Here is a 20,807-nt window from a genome sequence, read left to right as displayed (position 1 = left end):
TGCAATCACAAGCTCTGCTGGGCTCACAGCCTACATCAGCAGTAAAGTTCTGGGCCTATCTGCAGAGAACTGAACACACGGAGTTCACTGTACAACGGGAACCTTATGTCATTGATTATTTCCAAATGCCTAAGGTGTTTAAATGCCTGCGAGATTCTGAACAATCCATTTATCATCTTACAAGTCACTGCAAAATGGACAAATACCTTGTGGCAGCATTGGTGTGTGAGGACTGTGCTGATGGAGAGCCCACCCTGAGGCAGCCAGGACTCTGGTCTAAGCTGGTAGATTTTGTTATTTGAGGAGCACTTCTTCTTGATCGCAAGTCACAGCTCAAAAAGCTCTTCGCATAGGAAGCTAAATTCGGGACACTGACAACACGACTGGGCGCCTCAACCGTCTTCTTCTTCTGCTTTTTATTGTAACAGAAAACTTCATTACACACACATTTTACACTTGATACTATAAAACCTCAACAACACCTCATTCCTAAATATCTTATGAGGAGCACCCAAAAATGAAGATTTCCATCTTTTCCTATAGGCATTTAAAGTAAATTCTCAGGGTATGCTGTGAGGATTCATGGATTAGACAGCCCGATTAAAACAACTCAGGTATTTGACCTCAGGTTTTAGATACATCAGATCTGTTAGCTTTGCAGAGCTCACGTAGGTGCTTTGCACCAAGCTGACCTCCTTTCTTTCTGTGACTATTTATAGGCAGCATCATACAGAGGGGCTGGAATGACAAAGGGCAAATCTTGAGCAGCTCAAACACAATTCATTTTCCTTCTTGCATGCAATATCCCAAACAGCACCTCCCAAATCTGCAAGCAATAGTTGTGCTTACCCCAGTGGAAGACTGAGGTCTTCAGAGTTGTAGTGGTTTGTATTTGCTTAAACACGAATATCTATGCGCGTCTACTGAATTTATGTTATACTTAGCACCCGACTGTAGGTTGGCCTACTGGAAAGACTTCTACTGAATAACGTCATCATAAAAATTAATAGGACCTTTATTGTCCTGATCATCTGTATGATTCAAACAGCAATCATCATAGTTTGCAGTTTTAATTGCATTGCCCATTTTACCTTCATGGAAGGAGTCAGGCATCTTGTACCAGGGTTGAAAGAAAATGATCGATTCCTGTAAGATTCAGTGTTGGCTACAAGTGAATGCTGAAATTTTCTTCCTTCCTGAGGGGAAATAAAGTTATGTGTATGAATATCTATTTGTTTGAAGTTGGTCAAAGTATTCCAGAACAGAAAGTACCAGTCTAAAACACTGAATAGAGCCTTCCAACAGATCCCAAAATATATATGTACACATAAAAGGAAATCTTACTGCCAGCTGCTTGATAATCTCTTCTCTCTCACTTAATTTGTCTTGCAGAGAGCTTATAAGGTGTGTATCTTCTGATCTGGACTCCCAATTTCTTGACTTTTCTTCTGATTCTTTAAGTCTGTACCAAAAAAAAAACCAGACCGGAAAAAACTTCCTCAGGGCGGGTTCAGGATATACCTGGGCTGTACTCTGCCCTAAATTCCAAGCCTAAAATGCAGGGACATACTCAGGCCTTTCTGATAACAGACAACATATTTTGAAAGATTAAGCTACTTGATTAACACCATCAACTGAAAACTAAAAAGTGCCTCACATTTTTTCAAGCCTAGCCACAACACCGCTTTTCTGATACCGATCCCAAAATCAATAGACACCTGTTGAAGAATCATTGTTGGCTTGTTGCCTTTTGTTTGCTAACATTTTGTTAAAACTTGAAGTAACTTTTTCATTAACTCAATGCATAGCCCATGTTCTCTTCTTTACTGATTAAAACAGAGACATCAGACCCAGCAGATTAACAGTTGCAATTTGCACAAAAGATAATCAGTTTACTTTTTTTTTCCTTTTTACTGTATTTTTAAGCCCCTTTCACTTTTTTTTTCTCTGAGATGCTTCAGGAAAGACCAAAAGGACTATGAAAGGTTTCTGCTCTTGAAATTAGAGCACAGCTATGAGAATGATTGATTTGGCACTTGGCACAAAACAAGAAGCAGAAGAATAAGAGTAAAAATGGAAGCAGAATCCCTGAAATGGATCTTCAAGGGTAGAATAAAAGCTTTCCTTCAGAATAAACATTTTGGGACTTGTCCTCTCTTCCCATAAAAAACCTTTGTCTGCTCTCATCCTAATCCTTGCAAAAGGTTTCAGTTCTTGGAGGTGGAATTCACACAATTCAAGAGAATGGAAATGACTTCAGGCAGATTACTGGTTTCACCTACTTGGCAACAGCAGGAATAGTAATTTTAAATAATTGGTTAAAAGAAATTGGCACATGCAAATAATAAGCCACTATCAGCTTTCAAATCAGAAACAACTACCTAGCATAAGACATCACTGTTGTTAAAGTAATAAAGCTGTTACTTAGATGCACAAATTATTGGTCCTGCAAAGCAAAACAAGAGCTGCGAGTTAATGTTCTAGACCTTCCATGGGTTAATTTCAGAGCAGTCTTTACCAGGTGCCTAAGGACCATTTCAGCTCTTTGGTTCTACCTCTTGTTATCTGAAGGATTTCTCCTTATATAATTTCCATTAATGCTGCCTTCTCAAATGCTTACTGTAGTAGAGCTACACCATTTATCCCCTGTAAAGATTATCCTCCAGCCCAGCAGCTTTAGCATCTGAGGCCTTTTAGACTTCGTCGCTGACATGTGAATAATTCTCTTCATGAACAGAAGCTCTAAATTCCTTCAAGGTAGCTGGAGGGCACTGATGAAACTCTCTGGTTTGCAATTCTTTCTGTTGATCTTGCTTCAAACACATGAAAGTCACTTTCAAGTAACTCTCCAAAGGGTGCAAAGGAAAAAAAAAAAGTTTCTTTCTCATTCTTTAAATATCTTCTGACTGGTAGACAGAAACAGAATTACTCTGGCCACTCTGACAGTCTGCCAAGAGACCCTGTATCCCTTGGGTGCTTTTCTCTAGACTGTATAGGACATAATTGTAAAGATTCCTTTCAGGGTACACTCTTCAGAAATCCTTTTATATATACAGCTTGAGTAATTAGGGCATACATTCTACATTACTGCTGAAATTAACTGAAAGGTACCCATGCACCAGATCCCTCAATTGCTCCACAAAGAGGATGTGTTAAGTACGATCACCCAGAAACAGCCATACAAATGCACTGGACAGTGAACTCCAGTCCCGTCTCCCATGTAAAAGGTAAGTCCTGCACTTTCTCCACACGCAAATGGGAAGATGCTATTACTGCAGTGCAGCACGTGCTCCAAGCTGTGTCTACACTAAGAGGATGCAGTCTACCTTCTACAAAGGCAGCCAAGACTACAGGTCAGCTTGTCCTTCCTGTGCCCTGGCAACATTTCAGCTCCAGACTTCCATCAGCCCAGAGGCCCTGTCAGTGTCCCCAGTGCAAAACTGGCTGCTACAGCCAAAGCAAAGTCTTACAGCAAAGTCTTACAGAGTACATGTGACATTCTCAGGTATCATCTTTAGAGTTCACAACCCATTGGTTTCGGCTACAGAGAGTATGTATTAAAAAAAAAAATCTCAGGGAATTCTACATTTTATTCATAGCTCTTGGGTTTGGGATTTGTTTATGTCTTCCACTGCCTTTCAATCTGCATGACACAGATTTTCTCGGTTACCCCTGTGGGGCTACACTGGACATATTTGTCTGTGACATATAATGAACAATTAGTTCAAATGTGAAATGAACGACTGCATATACAAAACACCTAACCTCTTTAGAAAAGAGAGATTCTGACACTCATCACATTAAGAACACTTCAGCTGCTAGCTTTATTACTGAATCTCTAGATTGCACTGTGAAGTGAGAATTTAAGGCAAACCTTCTGTGCTGTTTCTCCCTATCCTGAAGCTGTGCAGCTTCTTGCTTCTGCGACTCCAACTCAGCACTGAGCAGCTCCATTGTGTCCTTCAAAAGTAAATTCTCTTTCTTGAGTTCAGAAATTTCACTCTGACATTTTTCCAGTTCATCATGAAGAGATCTTATCTGGCTCTGGCTACTTCCTTCCTAAGAAAAAGGCCAAATTTAGTTATTCACAGCCTCTTATTATTTAACGTGAAGAACTCACTGGAAATACATCCACTGAATTTCTGTGAACAGATTTTCTCAATTATTTACATAATTCTATGTGCAAGACAAAATCTGTGATCAAAAGTTCCTGAACATATTTTATAGTCTCCATAAAATTTATTTTTTTGCAACATTCATTCATTTACTTGTGTAGTAGCTTCTGATCTGTAAAGGAAAAGAAAAGCCTGTCCCCAGGGAAAAGATGCTAAACAGTGCTAACATTTAGAAGTGGCACATAAGGGAAGAAAACCTGTTCCATTTCTGTAAGAGACTCTGTACACTTTTATTATCTCTGGAGAGAGAAATATGATACTACTGCTCTTGCAAAATACAATATGGCAATGAAGTAGGAACTGGATTCTTGCCTGTTGCTTCTTCAGTGTCCTCACACTCCTCAGCTCTGTTTGGAGTTCTTCTATTTGTTTCTTGAGATTAGTACATGATGTCTGTTGCTCAGAGAGTTCCATCCTTAGAGATCCTAGTAACAATCAGACAATCACTAAGGCAGTCAGAGGCCAGCTGGGCAGGGAAGGCAGATACAGACAATGTAGATGACAACACTAATACATTACATTTTGCTTTGTTCCTCAGTTCCTTTGCCGTTAAGTGTAATGGCCTCCTATTACTAGAGAAGTAACTCAGTTGAACAACAGTAAGAAGATACGGATTGATAATAGCAATGATTCAACAATGGAATTAGAGAGGTAATTCTGTGGCAGTTGTTTTGCAGACCAAATCACTACGGCTTCTAACTTGGGACTTCAGTGGACCACCCCTGAGCCTCTCTGTTAAGTCCACTGGTGTTTTATAGAGGGCCATAAGGCAGATTGAGGAGAGCTCTCATTGTGTTAGGGAAGTACAACACTTACATAAGCAGAACTGTCATACACTGCAACTTTTGAGTATATTGGGTACAAGTTTCAGCATGCATCAAACACAAGGAAAAGGAAATTTTTCTGTCTATTGTCTCCCTACCATATTCCAATTTAATATACCTGATAATGCATACTCGAACATTGTATACCAGACTACCCTCCCAGCAATATTCTGCTGCTGACAGTTGAGAACTAGGTTAACAAAGAATATTAAGTCTACATAGCTGAACTTGCAGGGTACGGAAAAGAAGATTCACAAAGCCCTGAGTTCCCAGAAGACAGAGAAGAAAATGAATGGGAGGAAAGTCAGTGCTTCTCAGCATATAATCAAGCAGTAGGAGCTGTGCATGACATGAGACATACCTAGCAACAAGGTCTGCTGCTTCTGTATCTGCTTCAGTTCATCATGTAATTCTTTCTTTGCTTTCTCTTCCAAGGTTTGTATTTCCAGCCTATGAGACTGATGTTGGATCTTGAAAGTCTCATTAAATTCTTTTTTCAAACGTTCTTCTGCCTCCTGTAAGCGAAAGACCCCCCCAAAAACAAAGCAGTTGGAGCCCATTTATCACCTTGCTGTTTTACTTGTAATGCCAGGATGAATCTGGTCTTTTATTGCACAACTTTTATTTTCATCACCACTTTACGTAACACTCCATCAACACAAGAATAAAAATGAGCTTTATTTTATTTATAAAAATGAGCTTTATTTTATTTATTAAAAAAAAAACAAAAACCTTAATAGGGACAAGAGAAATTATCAAGATATCATCTGTTAGATTTGTCATACATGATGAAATAATAACACTGACATCTTTGCACTATTTGGCATTAGAAAGATGTTTTATTATTCAACATACAAAGTCCTTAGATTTGACCTGTATGTCATTACTTATCGCAGTGTCTCAAAGAAAGGCTTCCATCTTTCATCTTTCTCATCTAAAACTTGCACTGTTGTTAGAAATGCTGCTGATACACTGTAAATGATGGAGCAGTTGCTCTGCAGTGGCTCTGAAAGCAAACTCCTCATTTTTACCAGCTTACTGCCTTCAGCTTGTTTTTGTTAAAGCTGGAATTTTATTCTGAATGTATAAACATGATACTAAATTCTTCCTAGGATGGTTTTACTACATATGTTTCATAAGGAGGTTTTCCCTAAGGTGTGCGATATCAACAGGGACATGTGAACTCCAGGTGACAATCACATGTAGATTTTTCAATTTGATTTTTTTTCTCAAACAGCAACATTCTTTAAAACCTCAATATATTCCATCAACATTTTGTCACTGAAATAAATCTACTTGAAACTTTAAAAGCTTTAGTTATCTGCTTACAGGATTGATTTCTTGAAGGTATCTAAGGCAATACACATCAGTATACATGCCAATCGTACTACTTTTAAACTATTTATGTATAAATTAACAATGGATGAAAAGGAATAAAACTGACTCCTGTTAATAATACACTTAGGAATTCCCTTGCATTTCTGAAGCAAGAACACAGAAAGAGGAGCTTGTATTCATTGCAGTCTAACTGTAGAGAATAGGTTATATTATTTTATGATACTATTTCATTCACACTGTGGTCTAAGTTTGCACATTAAAATAAACAAACAAACAAACATGAAGATGATGGTGTTTCAAAAATCACAAAATAATTCATTATGCGCACCAATGGCAACACACTATTAAGATAACTGGAGATAACTGAGTTTTGATAATTGGCTCTGGCTAACATGGTTTATCCCACAAATATGATTTTTTTTTACACTAGTATGTCATAAACTGACCTTGAGTTCCTGATTTTTGCTTTTCTCCAACATTTTTAAGACTTTTTGATGTGATACCTCCAGCTGCAGTTTAACATTCTGGTTTTCTTTAATGGTGTTTTGAAGATCCTGCAAAAGCTTCTCTTTTTCTTTGTTGGACTGTAGATTGTGTTTCTGCAGTGATTCCTTGAAATTATTTGCTTGTTGGTCTAATATTTGCTTCAGCTGAGCCACCTTCCAGAAAAGTAAGTCAGCAGGATAGGATTAATGGCTGCATTCACAATGGAGAGGAATTATGTAAATTTGAGTACATTTTTTTAAACTTGCATTGCTCTATGAAAAATAGCAAGATGCTTGTTTCATGCAATGAGACCCTTTTTCAGTGAAGAATGGCATCTCTTTTGTATATACTATCTCTTGCCCATCAAGTACTTGTCTTAAATAATTTATTTTCAAATTGCTCCATCTCATACATATAAACCATAGTTCAACTTGCACAATAATTACGGCACAAACCAGGGGGAGGGCCTAAGGCTGTGCATATTGTCATCCTGCAGATGTAACACTGCAGAGTCCATTTATATAAAGCATTAGATTAGAACCAAGGGAAACAAGAATTCTGCATACCACACTTCAGATTTTATTTATTTTCTCCCCTTGCTTAGCTTAATTAGTAAATACAATAGACATGTCTACAATGGCTGATGCAAAAGTAACAAAAAATACCTGTTTATAGGAATAACCTGGTGGGTTTGTGTGGGTTTTTTTTTGTTTTGTCATTGTTATTGGTTTGTTGGGTTTGTTTTGTTTGTTTGTTTGTTTTGGTGGGGAAGGAAGGAAGAATCCATTCTCTTTTCTATTTGCTACGTTTTCTAAACTTTCAGCAAAAATTTGTATTTGCCCTTCTTAAATTTGCCATTCCAAATAGCATAGCTGTGAAATTCTGAAAAACTGCCCTCTGCCCAGCTGGAGCATGCATAATTAGTAAGGCAAGTGAGCATTTTTGGCTGCTGTATCTGACTTCCAAGTCTGCTTTTTTTGCAGTGCCAGGCCTCCTGCAAAACCTTTATGTCTCTCGCCTTTTCTTTTTGGGAGCATGTGAAAGAGGATGGTCTATTTTCCATTTTTTGTATACTTGTACTTTTCCAGCTTTAGAGAAACAGAATTCCAACTATGAAAGGAAGAAATGAGATTCCTTAGAATTTGACTTTAAATTATTCAAATGATGTTACACACACCTGCAAATCAGATATGATACAGATTATAACACGTGACTCCATCCTACTCTTTCCTCTACACTAATATTTGTTCTTCTTCTCTTCTTCAGTGTTGCCTTCCTTCTCTTAGGCATACTGCAGCCAGTTTTCTAGCTGAGGACACACTGTAGCTTTAGCTAGCTAAGTAGTTGCTTTTCACCAAGCAATCAATAAACTTCTACTCAAACTGTCCAAGGAAAGATTTTTGAATGTACACATCAAAATGAAAAATTCAAATATGCCCTTCAGACTGAATTAAATGTTTTTAAAACTTGAATTATATCATAATTTGCAAGGAGACAAATGGCTTAATTCACAGAACACAGAGGAAGAAGAGATGGCAGTGGTGGTTCAGCTTTGTGTGTGTCAGAGGGAGAAAGAAGAATGGATGCATGGAAAAACCAAGAGAACAAGACAGTACATGCGTGTGCATATGAAGGTAACTGGGACATTTACCCAAGTGATGAAGGCCTAGGTTGTCCAATGACAACTCTACAACACTGTAGCTCACCCAGTGTTATCCTATAACCCATTGACAAGGGACTCTTTAAATGGTGAGAAAATTGACAGAAGAAAACAAACAAAACCAAACAAAACAAGCCCAGGTCTCCCACACCTCATGGAAATGCTAGGTTGGTAGATAAGAAGAAAACAAACATCCTTTCACCCAGTGTTTTGCAAATCAAGTTTTTGTTTGTTTGTTTGTTAATTCTCTTTTAAGTGCCAGAAAATGAAAGATTAGTTTTATCACTTCCTAAACAATTTCAAACCAATGTGGTTCATTTGAATTTTGCTGAAGCTATTTCCACCTAAATTTATTTGAATGACAAAATTTGAAAGAACACTTAGCTTCAGCTGCCTCAAACTGACTTTAGGTTAACTATTAATAATCATCCAGTCATTTTTTGGCATCTTCTGCTGTGTCATCCAATTAAACACGAAGAGAACTATCTGTCTGAACAAACTAGTGAAGAATAATTGCTAAATGTTATTCTTAATGAAAAACATTAATTGTCTCTAATGTCTGTGTGATGGGATCTATCTGTGGCCTGGATACACTCCAAAACCAAGCAGATGCCAGAGCCACTTGCCAACCCTACCTTTGTTTCCAGAGCTGCCACAATTTTTATTTATTTATTTTTTTTAATACGTGGTAAATTATATGATTTAATCAAAGGGGCACCTTGGCTTCTGGTTACAGGTAAAACATTTACATTGCCTTAATACCTACTGAACTCAAGCCAAAGTTTACCTATGGAAAGGAAACACTGAAGATTTTAGGTACTGCAGTTCCTTATAAAACTAACTTCTGATGTGAAATACTTAATGCTGTACAGTCTCCTGGATCAGCTGACCTAATATTCATTAGCATTATTACACTCAAGCATGTGGTTTTTTTTCTGGGCTTCCTGAAAGTAAGCCAGTGAGTAAAAACGATGTGCCAGAAGAGCAGGCTGTATATTTTCTACTAGAAAAACTGGAAACAGGACAAATGTCGCTTGGAATATTTCTTTTGCAAATTAAATATTCATCTAGGTGGGAAAGATGAAAAGAGGCATATAAAAACTTCATCTGTGGTCAAAACATTATTAACCTTCCAGACTCTCTTCTTAGACAATTAATGGTTCAAAGCAGTACTAACATGAAACATAAGATCATACTAACTAGAAACAGGCTAAGCAGTAAAATGGTAGCAACATAGAACATAATGTAGTAAGAAATCAGATGGAAAAGTTTTTCAAAAAACATTATTTTTCAGTGATTCAGGGAAAAAGACCTACACAAATACATCAGGCATACAAACACACTCTTTCTCATGAATCCTGCTACTTCTAACATATTAGAAGTTAAGAAACAAACTTTTCTATTCCTTCAGGTTTACTTCTCCTGTCTTTCAGTCAAAAGGGCTTTCAAATCCACCAGTCCAAAACCTTCTCTGGAATATTTTGCAGTGCCCAGGCATTTTATTGTGTTTCATTACTTCAAAACAGATAGGCAGACCCTCAATTTGTTTAAATTGGTAAAGCAACATTTAAATCAATCAAACAATGCTGACTCACATCAGTCCAGAATCTATTTGGGTCCTTTTACTATTAACAAATGAGCAACATCGTGTGATCTTCTGCTTTATAACATCTTCCTGCTGCAACTCAAAACCTCTTGAAAAAACTGTACCTCTAATACCATTACTCATTCACTTTTATCCACCAGCATAGCATTAAGTGGTCTTAAAGATGCAACTAATCTCTACCCACAGTATAAACTCTAGGCAATAGTATTTTTCTAGGCTCTGCTGAATTATTTTCCAATTGCAGGGTTATGTTTGCACTTGCCTTTGCCAGGTGATTTTGCCTCTCACTGTCTTCCAAGTAAAGAAAAAATTAACAACTATGACTAAAAGATGACACATATGTTTTGAAATACTTCAAAAGTCTTTCAAGTTTCATTCTCTTCTAACCATAATTACTGTCCTCCTCCTGGGAAGGATGGCTTGATTCTTTTGAAGAAGTACCCTCAGACTTTGAAAGCCCATGGGTAAAAAACACTGGGCAAGTTTAAGGCTGCGCATGCCACCACAGTTGGCTCCCCTGTTTGACTTCTGCTTTGATTACTTTAATTCACTGTGCTTGCAAGCACTATGAATACTTGAAGTCTATCTTATGTCTGCTCTCCCCTTCTTTTACTTACTGTATATAAAGAATGTGAAATCACAAAGGCAAGATCTAAAGGTGGAATCAGAGAGAATCCTCTGACTTCCTGTATCTTTTAAGTAGAAAGATCCAAGTTTCTCAATGAATTGCTAGGGGATGAATTTATATAAAAGACTTAAAACTGCCTTTTAATGTATTATAGAAGAGTCACCATAATTGAGAATTTGTTCAGAGTCAAAATAAAGCACCCAAATGCTACAGGGTTTTACTTGTACTATGATGCTATTACATCAAAATGGTAACCTGTTATAAGTAGTAATAAAATAACGAAATTATGTTTTACCATTGCCTTTAGGCTTATTTCACAGTTAGGTCAATTAAGTTCACAGTTAACTGCCTTCCTAAACTTACACCAGTTCCTGACCAGAGGGACAGGTGTGAATGCACTAGGCACACTTCTACTGCTGCTATTTGGTGGTACTTCCAAGATACACCAGGGCTGTGCACATTGCTGTGCTCACAGTGCTCACAGACATACCATGACAAGGTAATGTCTGCACTTCCATTTTATTCACCTTTTAATTCCAGAATAGCCCCTTTAACACATGTTGAAGAGATCCTGTAGTGCAAAAGCAAGGAACTGGAGGACTTTAATTAATTAGCATTTGACCCACATGGGATCACACATCCTTCCTTCCAAAGGACCAGATAGGTGTGAAACTGATTTCTTTATCCAGAAAAATCTCAGTAATACAGAAATACTGCCACTTTGAAGTGCATCCCCAGAGAGATTAAATTATCATGTTTCTGTCTACTCTGCATAATGCTCTAGCTATGTCAGCCCAACCAAAAACGTGCCTTATGCAGCCAAGGAAGCTATTTTTAGATCTGAAACTGTATCCAGGTTAGAACTGGATTAGTAACAGCCCATTGCGCAGCCTCTGAGGCGAAAGCTCTGGGCTGAGCCATTGCAAAGGTTCCCAGCTGGGAATCATGCCCTCAGTGAAAGAGAATGTTGTGTAGTAAAGGGTGGGTCCTTGGCTGTGAATATTCACATATTTATAGATGGAAAGCATTAGAAGTTGAAACTATTTACCTCCTTGGCAATACTGCCAAGTAATTGGTTCAGAAAGTAACTTACAGAGTGCCAAGAAAAATGCAAAATTTCTCTTTAGAGGGAGCATTTCCTCCCTTTGGGGAGCATTGCTAAGATTCTAAGACACAATAAAACTTTTCTTAGTTCATCTGTTCACACTTACCATGGTGTTGTGAGCATAACATATGGCATGATATATACTATTATATACTATTTATATTTATAGTGGCAATAATTTCCCACCATCCCTTGCATTTACCACAATCTTGTGATATGAGAAGACTAGCAGTTAAGAAACACAGGTTTCTTTCCTATTTTTCTGTCTTGAATGTATCTCTTCAAGAAATGTAATTTGATGAATCACTGCCTTTTTCATCTGCAAAACCTGAAGAATAATTGCTTAATGTCATAAGCCTTCCTGACTTTGAGACCTTTGAGTGAAATGTACCACCTGCATACATACTAGGAGATCAGGCAGCGTGCCACTACTCTTCCCCTCACAACTCAAACTGGTGTAACTTTCAGGCTTTACCCAGGGATACCAGAATATCATGGTAAATTTTCAGCTTTGTATAGAGTAAGTTATTTTTGAAGAAAAATGTACATTTAGGGGAATTTGGAAAAGAATAAAGACAACTAATTTCTGAGAACCCATGTTTTGGATTAGGTGCAAAGAAGTCACTCTGGGTAGGTCAGCACAGGTTGGACTGACCTGAAATTCTCTCAGAGAAGAACCTGTAGAAAACAGTGGCATGCTCAAATGTGTAATGAAACCTAAAAATGGCATTTAGCCTCTTTAGGTGAAAGAACATGCTGCACTCAGAACTAGTCCAGCTAGTACAGCATGAATTGGAGAAAAAGCAGGTATTACACAGTAAATGACCACAACACATGCTCCCATTGCTGGAACACACCACACCAAGCAGTAGTAATGGCACGTGGGAAAGTGGAAGCAGGTAAGAAAAGGGGGCCAACATTAGCTTATCTGTCCTTTTTCTGTCTTTGAACACTCAAAGAGAGCTTATTATGGACACTTAGAGTCTACAAATGCCAGCTGAGAAAGATCTAAGTCTTCAACATTTGCAGAAGTGTTGCCATGCAAGCTGCCCTGAACCTGGTAGAAGTGAAACTGGCTAGAATCAGTGAAGATATAAAGCAATCAAAATTATAGACAGCCACTTAGAACAACAGTGGCTATCTGTAATTCAGCAGTTCCACAGTGTAAGCTACCTAATTCCTGTTGTTCATTGTTTTTTCTTAAACCAGACTGAAGGAATTTTACATATTTGGAAATATCCTCATTTCGCTTAGTAAAATCTTGGAGCCTCAAAACCCAGCGTGGCAGGAAAGAAAAAACAAAACAAACAAAAAACGAACAGATGACAAATTCTCATAGTGAAAACATAGCCCTTCACCCATAATATCCCAGAACAAACAATCACAAGTCATTTCATTGCTCTTCTGAAAAAGGTACCAAATGCAATTATATACTTGGGGTAGAAAAATGGATGCAGCACTTAATATCATCACAACTTTTCATTAGGGCACTGATTTCAGTTCTGTTAAAGAAGTTATTTTATAGCTTATCCATGAGATAAAAGAATCAAAATGTACACAGTCAAAAACTTCATATGATCACACTGAAGGAGATATCCCATACATAGCATTTTAAAGCAGATAGCATTTGCCAAAAAGAAATGAACAACACAAAAGCAGAACACCTGAGAGAGAGAAAATGTATATTCACAGTTGTCAGAAATTTTAAAGGTGCATTCTTTGCCTGGGTAAATAATTGTCTTGTACAGGTTTTGCTTTTGCTTCTGGAGAAAATTATTTAACCAACCTGTTATGGCTTTTAAAATGACACTTTCCTGTATAAATATTGTAGTAGATGTACTAATTTGGAAAATTTGCTTCACTTGTCCTGTAGCTGACTATATATTACAACTTTTACAGGTGGATAATCTAATACTAACACAACTCAGGTATTTATTTCCAGATTAATCCATGTCTGCAGATTTGCATTTGACTTCGGTTTAACCAGAGTGGGGAACTGTACATAAGCTATGACATCCTCCAAGCTACTTTGGGGTCACAATGCTTTCTCTAGTTCATTCTTGATCTTCTGAACATAGAGAGAGGCATACCTAACTACTAATATATAATAAATTATCGCACATTCCAATCTGCTTCACTTATCACCCTTACCATCAAGCAGACAGAACAGAAATGATGATCTAATCGACCCTTTTTCCATTCAAATCTCTTGCTCAAGGGAGCAAACAAGCAGGCCCTTTTACAAGTTTACAGCCACAAAAAAATGAGAACATCAAGAAGAGCTGTAAGGAAGATTCCAATCTCACCAGCCCTGTGTACAGTCAGAGCCACCATCCAGCCCTGATATGGCCAAACTCCTCACCAAAAAGCCTTAGTATATCTCCAAAGAGTGATATATGAAATTTATAAAAATAAATACGCTTGTCAGAATATTCATAGATGTTCAGGTACAGTGATTTCTGTTATTTCTATCTAGAGTCCTTGCATGTGTTCTTGAATTACTATAACAGCAAATACAATTAAAATCTAATCAAGAATCTCAGATGAGAGGAAAAAAGAAGAGCCCTTATATTACTGGGTTACATTTATGCCCAGTTTACCTCAAGTGAAGAGTTTTGAAGTTTTTCAGTTAGGACTTCTTTCTCTTTCTCTAGTTGCTTTAGTTCACACTCAGATTTTCTTTTAAACTCCTCTAGCTGTGTTTGGAGCTCCTAAAGTAAAAAAAAAAAAAAAAAAAAAAAATAGCATGCAAAGGTTGAAACAAAACGTGCAGCATGAAAAAGAAAGAACATTTCTTCTACGTTAGCCTAGATAATAGAGCAGTTTACACAGTAATACATGCTACTGTCTTTTAATGTCACTCATGTATTACTCATTCAAGGAAAGATTAATGGTTTGGTTCTTTCTAATACTAGTGCTAGACAATCCGGCTCACATAATCCTAATGTTCCACTGAAACCTTCCCTGAGGTGGAAAACTGTACAGTATGAAGAGTCAGACTGTTTTGTCTTGAGTGGTGTTAGTGTTCAAAAATAATTTAGTATGCAAGAGTCACTCACAAGATCTGAAAAAAAAACATAAATATACATTGACCATACAAATAACCAGATGACTAACTAATGGACAGTTAGTGGCAAAGGGAATCAAAAGAAGTGCTAAATTATAGCATCCACAAAGAAAATCCCAGTGAGGAAGTAAAAATAACATAAAACTGAAGGCCATACAATCATCTTATTGCTGGAAATAGCTTTTGAAAAATCAATGATAATATCCCTTTCAAGACAGTGACCAAGAGCTTGTAGCAATTGTTTGTAGCAAATGTGAGCAATTGTTTATTGTAGAAAGACTGAATGTGCAACTTCTAGAAAAGTCATGAAGTTATATATATATATTTTATGTATATATATACTACAGGCTTCTTAGTGTGCTTGCTCTTCCTATCTATGCCAATTTGCTGACTCAAAAAATATTCTGTCACATTTTCAGACACCACAAATGGAGCAAACAGAATAAAAATCCTGTACAGCCCCTTTTCACAGCCCCCCACCCGTATTTGTATAGCACAATGACTTAAGAATTCAAGATAACAGAAACAATACCTAAAAAGTAAGAAAGTGATAACCGTTAGGAGGATAGAATAATATTAGGAAACAGAAGCACAGGCAATAGTGCTGTCACTATTCCTTACAACTCATAATTAAATAAAGCAGAATATATTAGCATTTCACAGTTTAAGAACAGGATGACTGTTAGGTAGCAATTAAAGGATGAAATCAAACATAGAGACATGAATATTGCAAGGGAGAAAATAGCTTTAGTTTTGCCTGTAAGAAAAGGAGAAGATATAATGGTCTTTTTGATTAAAACCTGAAGATCAGGTATTTGCTGCATTCCCACTTCAACTCTGCCAATTGACTTCCTTTTCTACATCTTAATTTTTGTATCTGAAAAACAGACATAATACTTCTCAAACAGCTGTTTCAGGCCTTAATTGCATCAGAGGATATAAATAGCATTAGTAATGAAAAACTCTGTAATTTTAAGTTCTCCTACCTCAAGATTTTTCTGATTTAATTAATGTGAATCTCTAAGAAGAAATAGTTATAAACAATAATATTTATTTCCTATAATCAATAAATGCCTACTATTATGCTTTTTTTACTAAAGTGTTTGATATTTAAATTTGATCTGACTCACACAAAGAGCTTCAGCCTGGCATCATTTTAAGTATAGCTGTACATGCTTATTCAGATAAAATAATACATTATATAAAAGGCAAAGTCCTTCTCATAAGGCTTATACTTGATAGTGCAACTACCTTCCTCGAAGTACTGCATCTTCACATACTGATCAAAAGTGAACACTTTCACAATCAGATAAAATAATTCACTCACACAGGTTCCTTTCTGAGAAATGAGATTGCATAAATGCATGAACTCCAGCAGTTTCATAGGCAGACATTAATTCTTCTGACAAACACTTAACAGTAGAAGGTACTATGAAGCTCAACATTTAGCGATGGGATCCGCATGCTTTTTATGACTTCACAACTTATCAGCATGCAATTTGATTATGCTCAAGGATATATTGAACTTGGAAAGGTATAGCAGCATTATAACTGGGAAAAATGTAGAAGTACATTCTTAGCACCAAAAATGGTCTAAAGAGTTGAGCTGACCAGTCTAAACACTTGACCACAGTCCCATTGTTCAATTCTACAAACTGCTCTATTTTTTTTTTTTCTTGTCTAGAAGCTGTTTGACAAGCACAAAAGTACATTAGGAGACAGAAACTAAATTCCATCTTAGTTTGTACCCAAATTCGTCAAACCACTTGGACATTAACTGAGTTGTAAGGTTCACTAAGTGTTAAAGCCTGTGCTTAGAACTAAACACGTGTTTCAAGGTTTTCCTTCATTTGAACAGGTCTCAGCTCACATTTGGGTTCCTACTGCACAGAAACATTACAGATTGATATTTCCTGAAGCCAAAGGATTCAACCCCAGACAGCAGTTCTCGTGAAGGCAAAATTCTGTACAGAATCTCTTAAGCCAAATAGCTAGCTGCTAATGCACACTGAGAACAAAAGTTACAGCACAGCCACTTAAAACACATTGAGAGAAGGTATTGCTCAGGCAACCTGTCTGGATCCATGAGAAGATAAGCATTCTTTCTGACTAAAGTTGAAGGACGCACATATATATGGATGTATTTGTTTGTAACTAGTTGTTATTTCATTGGTAACACCTGCATGCTGGATCCATTTATCAACACTTTACAGAATTAGATCCTCTGGCTAAACAATGCAAAATTTTGATTAAATCAATGTATTTGAGTATTTCACAATAAGATGTAGAATACATGGAAATTTGAGTCAGAAACTGGAGTACACTTACCTTTTTCTTCAGGATGGACCTCATATTAATCACTCCAACTGTCACATGCAAAGCATGCAAAGATAAGTGTTGCTAAGAAGGCAGTTTATCACATCAAGGATAAATTCACCTTCCTGCCTGTGGAGGTTTTCACAGAAATACATCAATTTTACTTTTTTTTTTTTTCTCCAGTAAGACTGTAGAAAGAAGAAAATCCTTGCATTTTATGTTAATTCAAAGTGCCTCCAGTGAGGATAATTCAAATGATGTCACTGTGACCAATAAGATTAAAACCAAATGAATTAGAGCATCTATAAATAGAAGAACGTTCCCAACTTCTGCGTTTTTTTCTTTCAGCTTCCATGAAGTTTTAGATTGGCTTGATTTCTTTTGTATGCTTCATTACAAGATCTCACAGCCCTTTTAACAGCTATTCCTTCAGACAAATCTTTTCCTTATGGGACTGATGCTTGCCTTCACAAAGCAAATTCTCTGTGTCTTTTATTCATACCCTCTTTTTAAATCGCTACAGTTTCCATAGTCTACAAGCAGCAGCTATATGACAAAACCAGGGTATATTCTGGGGTCACAGTAGTCTATTTTGTAGGGAATATGCTAGTTAAGTGGATATACTCCACCGAAAAATACTGGCTTTATTTCAGTTAACAAGGTAGAACTGCAGTGATTCAGGGCTGTATGCCTCTTCTGCAGTCTAGGGAGGGAGGTTTTTTTGCTGTTCTGGTTTGAGTGTGTGACTGACTTCCAACCACACAGGCATCCTCAAGGACAAACCTCAGTGCTGTGAAAACATACAAAGGACTATTTGGTTTTTGTTACGTCTCTGATGCCAGGTCTAATTTTCTAGAATGCTAGCGTAACGATACTCTATAAAAAATATAGAAAAGATTGAGGGCCAGACAATTGTTTAAGGGGAGACATTGCACAGAGGGAACTCTCAGGATACATACATCCTCTTTGTACTGAGTTTATTCCTGATATTATTTCTGCATAGTTTTCAGAAGAACTGTTTTCTACAGTTAAAAAAGAAAATCAATATTCCAGCTTGACTTCAACAGAGGAAGTCTGCCTTGGACCTTGTTCTCTTCAAGGTTTTGGTTACAGACGAAGTTGAACACTCTGCCCTGCTCTAGCTCAAGGATGTCAGTAGTTCCTTTGCTGTCACTGCAGCAACTCCTGACATGAGTCAGTGTTCCACTGGATAAGGTCAGAGATCTGGGAATCCTACAAGATTGACTGCTGTAGAATAACCCAAAAGCCATTAATCTTAAAAGAAAAATGACATTTATTTCAGTACTTTTGTTGTGACGTGCCTTTGAATACTTGAGAGCAAACCACCTGGTTAAGCTCTTGCACATCTTCAGAGCCACTTTTTTTCTGGCTCTGTTTGGTAGAAGTCATTTGATGCAGCCCTGTTATTTGATGTTTCAGTTCATCTGCTTTACTATTAGCTTTGCAATATGGTGTCCATATCTTCTGTGGTATCAAAAAATTTACATTTCAAATAGCATAAGTAACTTGTGGAATTTCCAATGCAAGTGACTAGTAACAAGGGAAATACTTCAGAATTATATTAATAAGATCTTACCTGCTTTTTGCCAGATTTCCATCTCTTGAAGTGTATTTCTCTCTTTAGCTACACTTCAAGAGATGGAAATCTGGCAAAAATCTTCCTACGCATTTTTACTAAGTGTATTTCTCTCTTTAGCTACACTTAGTAAAAATGCGTAGGAAGATCTATGCCTTTTGATCCAAGAATATCTTGTTGTGTTCCCTTAAGCTATACTTCTAAATCCTAAAATATGCATGACACTACTTCTACATTTATTACAGATGTTCTTTTTTTGTCATCTGAAATAAATGGTCATTTTCTTTCTAAGCATGGTTCCATGATATAAATCTCTCAACTACAGAGCTGGTTTAAATGCATTTTTTGCTGTTTAATACCCCTAAACTGTCTCTTCTGCCTGAATATTTGTAATGTGGAGCCATTCCCTCAGATGTATGCATCATTGTAAAGTGAACACTTATCAAGAGGTACCATCTAAAAGGTGTCTGAGAACCTAACCTTGGAAAAGGATACGCTTTCATTACTTTCACGACAACTTGTGCTAAAAGGTAATGAATATCAGTTTGGCTTTCTTTTTGCAGTTGCTGAACTACAATTTTTTGTAATGTAATACATAACATAGATGCCTAAGACTAGGTAAATCAGCTCCTACAGGCTTTGCTGGGAATTGTCTGTCCATAACTAACAGCAAAAATTTGAACCATATTTAATGTTCTACTTCTGGAGGTTCTAGTCTCAGTTTCCTGATGTATAACAATACAATATTCACTCAGACAAAATTACCATTTGTTCTTATATGAATGCTGAGTAAAACCTCGTGTGTTAAAACTAACTTGTATTTAACACTCCCCGTAGCTGAAAACTTAAAGGTAAGTTTGTTCCTTTTACCTCTGGCATAAGCCAAAATTCTTGCAAAACTAGACTGAACAGATCAGACTTAATGACTTGTCATCCTTTGTATTCTCACTTCCACAGGAATAAGAAATGTGGACTAATGTGATGCCTTTCATCTAAAGGTCTCAAACCTCTTGGCTTACACTAAGGAGAAACCAGAAAATTCACCTTGCTTAAAACATCAGTCCTTTTATCTTTTAAGCCTTATGATAGCTTTTTTTGCTAGTATTTACTAATGATCAGAGGTATTACTAATTAAATAAATGTTTCTGTTTCCCAGTCTGCCATTGTTCACAGAATTCTGAAAAAAAAAATGTAGTATTTAATGGTGGCATCAGAAATAGCCAATTTAGAAAGGAGAAACTTCTACTTTTTTATTTAAGATGGAAAGAAACAGAAAATAACATTGTGCCTGTCTTTCTTCTTCCAGATTTATCCTAGTCTAAAGCTATCTCTTTAAAGATTCAAGGCAATATGCTCTGGTGGTATGTAAATCAGCCTCATTTCATAGATGGTAGAGGATCTGAAATGTACAAGTTCAGCATATGTCCCTCAGAAAATATTTCAGTTTTATCCAGCTGATACTGAATTTAGAAATTAAATTGCTAATGATACTACCTTCTTATTTCCAGTTCCTATCATGTTTTACATTATTTATTTCTAAAAGACTGCATTTCTTCTACGATAAATCAGAACAATAAGCCATGAACATAAATTTTTGTGTCTCCATTCTTCATTTCTCCTGAATATTACTTCAAGTACCCCATTTTACTCCTCCCTTTTATTGCTTCAAAATTCTACAGAACCAGGACACTTTTCCTTTTTGAAACAGATATTCCAGATTTCCCTAACTCATTTTTTTAAAATGGCATATCTGCATCTCTGCCATTTATTATATCCTCCCCACTTTTCTGCAGAAGATAGAGGTTGTTCTGCTACAGATCTCCATACTGAGAGAATGCAGTCTGAATGATGTTGAAGTTAGGGAATAGACTGCCTTAGCTTATTGAATTATTGAGTATACTGCTTCTTATAGAACTTGTTTGCAAACTACTGATATAGAATTTGCTTAGCATAAGTAGGTTTGCTGAGCATAACTTCTGCAAGCTGTGAACTTTTGAACTTTCTC

At 36.8% G+C, this 20,807-nt stretch overlaps 1 protein-coding gene across 3 annotated transcripts in view; it reads right to left on the bottom strand.

The window, feature by feature from the left end:
- Positions 1-20,807, bottom strand: part of FAM184B (family with sequence similarity 184 member B) — a 44,539-nt gene that overhangs the window by 2,024 nt on the left and 21,708 nt on the right. For 2 of the 3 annotated variants that reach the window (XM_082051419.1, XM_082051421.1), the window contains exons 3-10: positions 14,423-14,533; positions 6,784-6,996; positions 5,361-5,514; positions 4,488-4,600; positions 3,875-4,059; positions 1,345-1,462; positions 1,092-1,196; positions 207-412 (exon numbers count right to left, since the gene is read on the bottom strand). In XM_082051419.1, coding sequence (XP_081907545.1) covers positions 207-412; positions 1,092-1,196; positions 1,345-1,462; positions 3,875-4,059; positions 4,488-4,600; positions 5,361-5,514; positions 6,784-6,996; positions 14,423-14,533 — 1,205 coding nt within the window. The remainder of the gene's footprint in view (positions 1-206; positions 413-1,091; positions 1,197-1,344; positions 1,463-3,874; positions 4,060-4,487; positions 4,601-5,360; positions 5,515-6,783; positions 6,997-14,422; positions 14,534-20,807) is intronic. The other variant, XM_082051420.1, reaches the window with a different exon arrangement.

Source organism: Streptopelia decaocto (assembly GCF_964273445.1).
Source record: "Streptopelia decaocto genome assembly, chromosome: 4".
Classification (NCBI taxonomy): domain Eukaryota; kingdom Metazoa; phylum Chordata; class Aves; order Columbiformes; family Columbidae; genus Streptopelia; species Streptopelia decaocto.
This window is presented reverse-complemented; position numbering and strand designations above follow the sequence as displayed.